This window comes from Abrus precatorius, unplaced genomic scaffold (genome assembly GCF_003935025.1).
Source record: "Abrus precatorius isolate BTA unplaced genomic scaffold, Abrus_2018 Scaffold2, whole genome shotgun sequence".
Lineage (NCBI taxonomy): Eukaryota > Viridiplantae > Streptophyta > Magnoliopsida > Fabales > Fabaceae > Abrus > Abrus precatorius.
The window spans coordinates 29725550-29736642 of NW_020874362.1; the positions used below are offsets into that span (position 1 = coordinate 29725550).

General features: G+C 36.4%; 1 protein-coding gene across 1 annotated transcript; it reads left to right on the forward strand.

The window, feature by feature from the left end:
• The first annotated feature begins 644 nt into the window (after nucleotides 1-644).
• On the forward strand, nucleotides 645-10100 carry LOC113857844 (transcriptional repressor ILP1). Its single transcript, XM_027490081.1, has 6 exons — nucleotides 645-2025; nucleotides 2645-2812; nucleotides 7089-7756; nucleotides 7952-8240; nucleotides 8445-8734; nucleotides 9115-10100. The coding sequence occupies exons 1-6, from the start codon at nucleotides 892-894 to the stop codon at nucleotides 9296-9298; spliced, it is 2733 nt and encodes a 910-aa protein (XP_027345882.1). The 5' UTR covers nucleotides 645-891; the 3' UTR covers nucleotides 9299-10100.
• The last annotated feature ends 993 nt before the right edge of the window (nucleotides 10101-11093 follow it).

Genomic DNA, 11093 nt, shown 5'->3' on the forward strand with positions numbered 1-11093 from the left:
GATCAAGAAGCTAAAAACTCATTAAACAAAATAGTTTCTATTCATGGATAAGTGTATCTATTAAAAAATAATAAAAAGTTTTTAAATTAAAATTTTAAATTATGGTTCTATAGATATTATTTTTAATTATAATTTTTTTAAATTATTTTACCTATATTATAATTAGAGATATTCATAAATTTTGTTAACCTAATAAATATGAACAATCTAACTTATTTAAAAAAAATAGTGGATTAGTTCAAGTAAACATGTCAGTTTGAATAAAAATAAAATACGAATTAAATTAAATATTTATAATGTTAAAATTTAATATATTTAAAAACTCATTGCTTATAAGTCTTTTTTTTTATTAACTTTATATCATTTTAATTTTTCTTTAGTTTATTTGAAGTAAAAATTGAAAATTTATAAGTAATTTAATTTTTCAAAATTTAAATATTATTAACTTTAAATTATAATATGAATATTAAATTTTGTACTTTATAATTTATAAAAGGTTATCAAAATTTATTTATTTTTACTTTAATTCTTTATTTAGATAAATATTAAACCAATAATATTATATTATATTATATTTAGATTTGATATTTAAAACGTAGACATTGAGAAATTAAATATATAATAATGTAATTACCAACCTAACTATCTAACCTAGTCTTAGAATTTTGAAAACGAGGTAATTCTTTATAGCAAAGCTCACGGAATCCAACATACTACCATCGCCGTCTGCGCTAACCCAATTATGAGTTATTCGGGTCGAATTGATAGGACCCGGAATCGAACACCGAACCCTCGTAGTCTCGCATTCCGTAACTGAAAGCACCGCCCTACACTATTACAAACCATTTCGCACTTTCAATTCCCCTTCTCTCACACTCTCCCATCACCACCATGTCCACCGCCAAATCCCGCAACTTCCGCCGCCGCGCCGGCGACACCGAAGGCAACGACGACGACGCCAACTCCTCCGCCACCACCCTCCCGTCCAAGCCCTCTTCCTCCGCCAAGCCCAAGAAGCCCCAAGCCCCCAAACTCCTCAGCTTCGCCGACGACGAAGAAAACGAAGCCCCTCGCCCACGCGCCTCTAAACCCCAACGTTCCGCCACCGCCAAACCCTCCTCTTCTCATAAAATTACCACTCTTAAAGACCGAATCGCACATTCCTCTTCTCCTTCCTTCCCTTCCAACGTTCAACCCCAAGCCGGAACGTACACCAAAGAAGCACTCCGCGAGCTCCAGAAAAATACCCGAACCTTGGTCACTAGCAGCTCCTCTCGCCCCTCTGTTGCTTCCTCTGATCCCAAACCCTCCTCCGAACCTGTCATCATCTTAAAGGGCCTCGTCAAACCCTTAGCTTCCGAGCCTCAGGGTCGGGAATCCGATTCTGAAGGGGAGCACAAAGAAGTTGAAGCTAAATTGGCTACTGTAGGAATTCAGAATGGGAAAGAATCCCTTTTCCCCGATGAAGAGACCATTAGAGCTATCAGGGCCAAGCGGGAGCGCCTCCGGCAGGCACGCCCCGCTGCGCCGGATTACATATCGTTGGATGGCGGAAGCAATCACGGTGCCGCGGAGGGGCTCAGCGATGAGGAGCCCGAGTTTCGGGGTCGGATTGCGATGTTTGGGGATAAAGTGGAGGGTGGGAAGAAGGGTGTTTTTGAGGATGTGGAGGAGAGGAGAGTGGATGTGAGGTTCAAGGGTGGAGAGGATGAGGTGGATGATGATGATGAAGAGGAGAAGATGTGGGAAGAAGAGCAATTTAGGAAAGGATTGGGGAAGAGAATGGATGAAGGGTCTGCTAGGGTTGATGTTCCTGTTGTGCAAGGTGCTCAACAACACAAGTTTGTCGTTCCCTCTGCAGGGAATGTGTATGGTGCAGTTCCAAGTGCACCAGCAGGAGCAGCATCAGTGAGTCCCAGCATTGGAGGATCAATTGAATCCTTACCGGTTTTGAATGTCATGCCTATATCTCAACAGGCCGAGATCGCAAAAAAAGCTTTGCTAGAGAATGTGAGGAGGCTTAAGGTATGAGTTACATTTAGCATGTCCTCATTTGGTTGCTCATAAGACTGATTTGTTACTTGTGAAGTTAGTGATCTTGCTTATCTTGTGTTTATGATCCATGCACTGTTACGATTGTTAAAATAAAGGAAAGCTAGAGCTGTTAAGTGTAACGGATGTGTAACTTTGGAGTCTATGAATTGAATCTATTCTTTTTCTTTGAGGTATTTGTACCATCTAGGTATGTGTTTTCATTTTTTTGTTAGAGCTCATTACAGTGTAGTCATATTGAGATCATAGTTTACAATATTGAGGGACTAGTGCCTGTTGATCAGATGAATTCTGACAGACTTCCACCCATGTTATGGGGGAATGTAACATATGGGAGATGAAGAAATAAAGGATTGACAACAATAATATGGGCTTAGCATGTACTACTCCAAATATGTTTATGCCTAGTTGAGTCCAGTAGAGTATCTTCCAAACATTTATGGTGTATATGGATGGATAATTATATATTCTCAAATAAGCTAACTGATTGTTGCGTTGATCTAGTATGAAATGTATAAAAAATTATCTTCTAGTGGATTGAGATATTTTCTTAATTCCTCATGGATAATATTTTTTTTTTGGTTGATGACAGGAATCTCATGGAAGAACAATGTCATCGTTGACTAAAACTGATGAAAATTTGTCTTCCTCCCTTTTGAACATTACTGCTCTTGAAAACTCTTTAGTGGTAGCTGATGAGAAGTACAGGTTCATGCAAAAACTCCGAAACTATGTCACAAATATATGTGACTTTTTACAGGTATTCATATTTCTTGTATTCTTCCATCTACCAAGTTCATTATCTTCCTTCATAATTAAATATAAAATGGGATTGAGTTCCACTATATTATTTGAGTTTATTTCCTCGTTTCATTAGTTTTGTTCCTTTACTTCTTTCCTACATTCTTCTGTGTTTACTAATGTGATAACAAGGTACGTATACTGCTTTATGGTGGTAGAAATGCTTTATGGAGATATGCTACCTATAATTTTTTATGGTGTATTTGGTTAGAAACTGCCTTGATGTCAGTTATTCTTGGAAAATAACTGATGACAGTTATGTATTAAGCTATGAAGCCTGGATACTTGATACGACATAGATACGGGGATACAGAAAAAATTTAAATTTTAAGATATAATACGGCTTAGATACTTTAACATGAATTTTAAAAAATAATATTTATAAAGAGATATTGATAATTAATTTATATTAATGTGTTATATTTACATATCAGTGATCACATTTTACAAAAAAAAATACATGCAATCATATCTTTCCCTTGTCTATGAACACATAAGAAAAATTACATACTTTACCCCCTATTCAAGTTAGAATTTCACAAAGTTCTATCCAAAAGAAATATAGAACTATCACAAAAAGAATATCCTTTTATACTATTTAATTCTAACATTGTCACATTTATTTCCTCCATCCCCATCATCTACAAAAAGTATGACTTCTAAGTCTGGTTCATCAAGAGATAATTCAGCTAATTCAAGAAATACAGCACCATCATCAAGTGGATCATGTACATCTCCACTAATATCCCACATCCTTGTCTCTCCTTTAGTATACTTTTCTTCTCTCCTAGACAAAAGATGAAGGTTGGAATGCACATAAACCAAATCCTCAGCCTTTTTTGGATCCATTTTGTTTCTCTTCAAAGAATGAATGAACGTTCCTCTCATAGCAAGATGAGGAACAAGGCTGTACAAGAAGCTTTAAGGCAAGCTTTTGAAGTAAAAGGGTAGAAGATCCATGCATTACCCACCAAGATTTTGGGTCCAATGTCCTCCTATCTTCAATCGAATCAAAAGAAGCAAAGTCACCTGCACAAGATGAGAAATTTGAGAATTCAAGAAAAACATTTTTTCTTTCTTCAGCATTAAGAAAATATCTTTTCAAACATTTGTTCCTTTCTCTCGAAACTTCATCATCTTGATGTGGAGGAACTCTATTTGGAGCTTTCCTAAGCCATTCTTCACTATAATACCTATATAAGATAAAAAGATTTGTTATAGTATGACTTTTATTTTTCAATAGACACTAACTAAAATAAAATTTACCTTGGGTTCACTGAACGAGCCAAACAATGAAGTGGAGTACAACTTTTGCTCCACCTAAAATTTAGTATATTATGAACCACATCAAAAAAATTGGAAACTTCATTTGCTTCCTTTTCCTCATGCCTATATATGATTGTCTTCACTTTTTCAATCATGGAATCCCACAATTCATAGACCAAATGAAGAGTGGAAGCATCTGTGTCACATTTTCTAAGTATGCTATATATAGGATCTGTGAAAGAAAGAATATAGTTTAATTTATCCCACCATATATCATTTAAAACAAGTTCTTTCACATGAGCGACTTTACCAACACCATCTTCTCTATAACTATTCTATTGGTCACTAATGACCATATTTTGCAAAGCACGTTTCAGCAACTTCAGTCTTTTTAGCATGACAACCATTGATGCACAACAGAAAGCAATTTAAGAGATTAAAACTCATTAAAAATAGCCAACTTCATAGAGTGAGTCATTATGGAAGTCTTAATAAAAGATGCATTATCAACTAGGAGAGTGATCCAATGACACTCATTGAAAACATTTTCATTTCCATCAATATTTCTAGCTGCATATATGTTTTTCAATGCTAGATTCAAAGTATGAATGACATAAGGAGTCCAAAACACATGATGAAACTCAGCTTCAATTAACACCCTAGCTGCCTTACAAACAGGAGCATCATCGGTTATGATCTGAAAAATATTTTTTGGCCCTACTTCATTAATTACTTCCTTTATTATGCTGGCCATGTAGTGTTTATTCTTGTACTCCTTAGAACCATCAACAGCCTTTAAAAATATTGGCCCTCTTTTACTTACAGCCATGAAATTTATTAATGGCCTTCTTTGAACATCTGTCCATTCATTAGAAACTAATGTAACTCCTTTTATGAGTCATAAAGATTTTATAGGTTGGAGCAACCTTTCAATATGAGATCTCTTTTGTTGTAAAAGACTAGTTCTTAAAGCATTATAACTAAGAGGAAGGAAAGCACTAAGGTTATGGTTGGCAGCAAATGAATAAGAGCTAACATAGCAAGGATTTTTAGCAAGATGAAATGATAAGCCAGCTGAATAAAACATTCTTGCTATCTCTGCTCTTAAGTTAATTCCTTTCATCAACATTGAAAGCCCTTTCTAGTGTACTGCTTCTTGTTTTTCTTCTTTTCTGGGATAAGGTTGCTGAAGCTGAAAGTAGTGGGATAGTTTTAGGCTTAATTTTATTCTCAGTTTCTTCACAAATTCTTTTCAAATCAGCCAAATACTCAACAGTGACCTTAAGACAAAGAGCAACACCAGCACCGGCTATTCTAAGTCAATGTGCTTTCACTCTTCAATATGAACTTTGACTACTTTCTCACAAAAATTACAACTCCATAGCATGTTGCCTCCTCCATTTCCTAGCTTATCCTTTATAGTGACAAATGCCCAACGTGGAGCATGATCATCTTGAAGTTCTAATGAACCAAAGTTACTTAGAATTCTAAAATTAGACTCAGCATCAGAACTCATTTTTTGTCAACAAACACAGCTGTTAAAAAATACAAAAATAACATTTTTACTTTGTTGCTGTAAAGAGAATAGAAAAAAGGAGATTAGAAAAGAGAAAGTTTGTGAGATTTTACTGTAACTGCAACAGAGTAACGTTTAAGACTGTTGCTGTAAAATACGGAGAAGAGTAACAAAACCGTTGCTGAAGTCCAGAGAAGAGGAACAAAGTACAAACAGAAATCACGTCGCACTATCACGAATTGGAGAATCAACACCTCAGGAGCTTGCTCAACTAGAATTGATGCCTTAGGAATTTGCTGGACCAGAATCGACCTCTCAAAACACTTCAAATCACCTTGCTTCTGCAATAGTTCTCGTTTCCCCAAAGAATTGCAGCTCGAAGAAGCCATAGCTGGGTTTTGATTTTGGGTGAGGTTTTGGGGCATTTCTATCGCAAAGTATGAGAGAAATGGGGAAATGGGAGAAGAGACTTGCAACTTGAAGAAACCCTAGCTAGGTTTTGATTTTGGGTGAGGTTCTGGGGCACTGTTATCTCACAAAGAATGAGAGAAATCGGAAATAGAAGAGGAAAGAATGAAAGAAATGGAGAAATGGGAGAAGAAGGATTGAAACGCTCTGTTTCAATAATACATTAGCTGAGCGTATCGGAGCTGTATCAAATGATTTAAAGCCGTATCCCAGCTGTATCCAAGCTGTATCCCAGCTGAAATTAATTTTTAATATTAAATTAAATTACGGATACTTTTGGGATACGTATCTAGACATATCGGTATCGGATACGTGTCTGACACAGATACTTTCGGTGTTTTCACGTATCTGGGCTTTGTAGGTATTAAGGATATATTTGATAGTAAGGTGTGTGATTAAGGCAAGAATGAGTTATCTGAAGTTTTTGAACCAAGAATGTTCACTGTAGGAGACTTTTGTCTTTGGAACAGCAAGTGTATTGCTGCACATGTGATTTCTGTTTTTAGTACTATATTTTGTCAGTTTATTTCTGGTTCTCTATCAAAATGACAGTACGTAAATTATTGATACTTGTTTGCTGTCTGAATTTTGAATTCAGTCGTCAAATATGCTCTCTTTTTCTGCACCACAAATTTTCTGGTCCTCACTCTTCTTATAGCATAATGGTTGTCACTTTTCCTTTATTAGTTTGAGATTGGAGGAATGTGAAATAAGGATTTGAAGTGTTGGATATTTAGGATTTGATGGATTCCCTGGCTGGACCTATGGTTTGCAGAGATTTAAGATCTGAAATGATCAAGCTGCTTATAAGCCACATGGAAAACGCGACAGTGACACTTTTAATAATGTTGAAGAATGTGTATTTTCTTATTGACTAATATTTCAAACTAAAACTTTATTTTCTGCTTATCATTTGTGAATGTCTTTATGTTTGGTATGATTTGCTGAGGTTGTAACTAAAGTTATCCTGCAATTTTTACTTCAGCATAAAGCTTTTTACATTGAAGAACTTGAAGAACAGATGAAGAAACTTCATGAAGATCGTGCATCAGCCAATTTTGAAAGAAGAGCTGCTAACAATGATGATGAAATGGTTGAGGTAGAAGCAGCTGTCAAAGCTGCAATGTCAGTTTTAGGCAAGAAAGGTAACAATATGGAAGCTGCAAAGAGTGCAGCTCAGGAAGCATATGCTGCTTTAAGAAAACAGAGAGATCTGCCGGTGAAGTTAGATGAATTTGGTAGAGATTTAAATCTTGAGAAACGGATGAAAATGAAAGTGAGGGCAGAGGCTCGTCAGCGCAAGAGGTCACAAGCTTTTGATTCTAATAAACTGTCATCCATGGAATTGGATGATCCTAAAATAGAGGGTGAATCAAGCACTGATGAGAGTGACAGTGAGAGCCAAGCATATCAGTCACAACGTGATCTAGTGCTGCAGGCTGCTGATGAGATTTTCAGTGATGCATCTGAGGAATATGGTCAATTATCCTTAGTCAAAAGAAGAATTGAAGAATGGAAAAGAGAGTATTCATCAAGCTATAAAGATGCTTATATGTCATTAAGTCTTCCACTGATCTTCTCTCCATATGTAAGATTGGAACTCCTGAGGTGGGACCCACTTCACAAGGGTGTAGATTTTCAAGAGATGAAATGGTATTCAACTATTCCTCCCCCACTCTTGTACTATTCTTTCTTTTCAGAGGCATTCTTGTATCACAGGCTTGGTTTTCTTGGCCACTTAATTGCACCGGGTTGATTATTTATCAATGCATATTATATGGTTATCTTATACTTTTTCATCAGTTTATAATATATATTGACCTTCTCTTTCTCTCTCTTAATAATCAGGTATAAGTTGTTGTTCACTTATGGTTTTCCTGAAGACGGAAAAGATTTTGTTCCTGATGATGGAGATGTTGACCTTGAACTTGTCCCAAACTTGGTGGAAAAGGTTGCACTTCCTATTCTGCATTATGAAATTTCCCATTGCTGGGACATGCTTAGTCAACAGGAAACAGTGAATGCTATTACTGCTACAAAATTGATCGTGCAACATGTTTCTCATGAAAGTGAAGCTCTTGCGGATCTGCTAGTTTCAATTCGAACACGCCTGGCTGATGCTGTTGCTAATCTTACAGTATGCTATGAAAGTCAACTTTTACCTTTGCTAGTTGGAATTACATTTTCATGTATCATGTTTCATCTTAAAATCTCTGCACATATAGATATCTGTATTGTTCATTTTCTGTCAATCTACATGGTGATTCTGACTGCATTGGGTTTTGTTTCTTGAAATTATGAAACTTTTGATGATTAATTTCTCATTTTGTCTTCTTTGTAGGTTCCAACATGGAGTCCACTAGTACTGGCTGCTGTTCCTGATGCAGCACGAGTTGCAGCATATCGATTTGGCATGTCTGTTCGATTATTGAGAAATATTTGTTTGTGGAAGGACATATTTTCAATGTCAGTGTTAGAGAAGCTTGCTTTAGATGAGCTTTTATGTGGAAAAGTTCTTCCTCACTTTAGAAGCATATCAGAAAATGTTCATGATGCTATAACAAGAACAGAACGGATTATTGCTTCCCTATCTGGAGTGTGGGCTGGCCCAAGTGTCGTCGGAGACAGAAAGTATGTCGATGGTACTTTTTAAATGGCTGTGATATTGGTGATTATATTTGTATTTTTCGAAAAGACATTTTGCACATTCTTGAGACTCTTGAATCATTTTGCTGTCAGTGTAGATACTAGCAGTTAGGGCAGTTAGGTAATGTGCTGGCAGTTGGAGTTGCTGATTAAGTGTGTACCTAGTGTGGGGCTAATGGGGTGGGGATTTGAGTAGGGGTCCTAGAGGATGTGGGTTTAAGTCATGGTAACCACTTCCAAATCAAGTTGCTTCTTAGTGGTTATTATAAAGTCATTTAACTCTAGCTGATGCCATTTCTTATATCAAATTTTGTTATTATAATTTTTGGTCAGTAATCTAACGCTTCCCTTTCCTTAAATTGTAGTCGCAAGTTGCAGCCTCTGGTGACTTATGTGCTGTCACTTGGAAGGATTTTGGAGAGAAGATATGTGCCAGAGAATGACACAAGTCATCTAGCTCGTCGATTAAAGAAAATACTTGTTGACCTCAATGAATATGATCATGCTAGGAACATGTCTAGAAACTTCCATCTCAAGGAGGCATTGTGAAGGGAATTCATGTTTCATTATGCATGGGCTCTTGGTTTGTCAGGGAATCTGGCACTTAGTTAACCCTTCTCAGGTGCAATTATAGATAGCTTTTTGACCTTTGCACAAGTCTTCATCCGGAGTATGCTTTATGACTGCTTTTTGACCTTTAAATCCTGTGGAGGCATCTCTCTCCCAAAGTAGGGTGGATGTGGACTCGCTGGAACATTCAGAACTAATTGGGGACTTCTATTGTTCCGTCTATACGATGCATTGGGAAAGTCTGCTGGGAACCATATAATGGGCATTTGCCATCTTTTTGGGTGTTTCTTAAATCTGACCGGCTGCTTTTTTTCTTGAACATTGCTTATGCTAGGGTTCCTGGAGAACAAGCATTGTAAAATTTTTCCGTACTCCTGTGATTATAGATAGATTATAGCTGTACTGATATGAAATAACTTTCCATAAAGTCTCTGTTCTAATGTTATTTTTGGTAAATTTGAGTGGACTTTATGGAGGTATTTGTATTATCATTTTAAACACAAATTATGTGGGGATATGTAGTTTCATTTGCTAAATTCTCATCATCTTAGTGTTAACGGCGTTCCTAAAAAGTTAACAGCAAAATGCAAGTTTTGGATCAGATATAAAGAGATCCTACGTGGCCTCCGGTCCCTTGCTCGTGGAGAAATGCTAAGAGAATGGGAGATTAAATTCTTGTCCTACCGACCTCATCATTAGGCCTTAAGCCTGTAGTCTAGGTCACAAAGGCCCAACTTTTCACTAAGGCAGTTTTATATCACCATATAGTGTATGATTTGTTGAAAAGTCAGGTTACCACCTGAATCGCTCAGCTTGAGTTTGGTGCACGGTTTACGTGGGATTGCAATTATCTGTGCTTTGCAACTTTGAAGTCCAAGGTTTTACTAGTAACCTTTGTCAGCAACAATAATATGTGAATTTGGACGAAATTCGGAGCAAGAATTGGGATGAGGTTACCAGTTGTGTATCTAAATTTCATATTTTTACTCAAGCAATTTCATATTTTTAACCTTTCTGCAAACACGAAGGTTTTTCACTTACTTTTCAAAAAATGAAAAAGAGAAATAAGCCATTAAGAAAACGTATCAATATTCAAGAAGAGAAAATTTATACATTTTCGTGGCAGAGCGAGTCTCATATTCAAGGAAACTTCCCAGGTTATGGACATGAAAATGTTATTATATATCTCTACATACATTTACATGTTTGAGAGAGACTCCACTGGACCTATTTAAAAACAAACTTAGATTAGTACATATCATGCCTGTATTATTTATTCCTCCACAGCTGTGAACATCCTTTTAACTCCCATGTTTTACGATGCACACTGGAACACGGGTTAGAAATCTGGTGGCATTCTTCCTTAAGATGAAGTTAATAATCTGATAAGCTCGCAAATTCTGATTTCAGTAGGAGTATAGTGTAATGACTTGTGACGAAAATAACCTAGACACATACTAGGTGGTGCAAATGTCAGTAAGTAAAATAAACACTTCATAGATGCCAAATGTCCATGGTTTACTGCTTTGTTCCTTTGCAGTTCACGTATTGTCCAACAGCTATATGGTTTTACTTTTGAGAAGTCCTAAACCAAGCAAAAGCTTGTAGCGAACTTTGTGAGTAGCAACGACAAGTAAATATGGCATAGGCACTTGAGCAAGAATTTGGAAGAAGTTACCAAATGTGTCTCCAAATTGTTTATACAGGAACTTTTTGCTCTTTATGGAATTTCATAGTTGTAACCTTTTTGCACATATGGAGGTGTTTCTCTTTA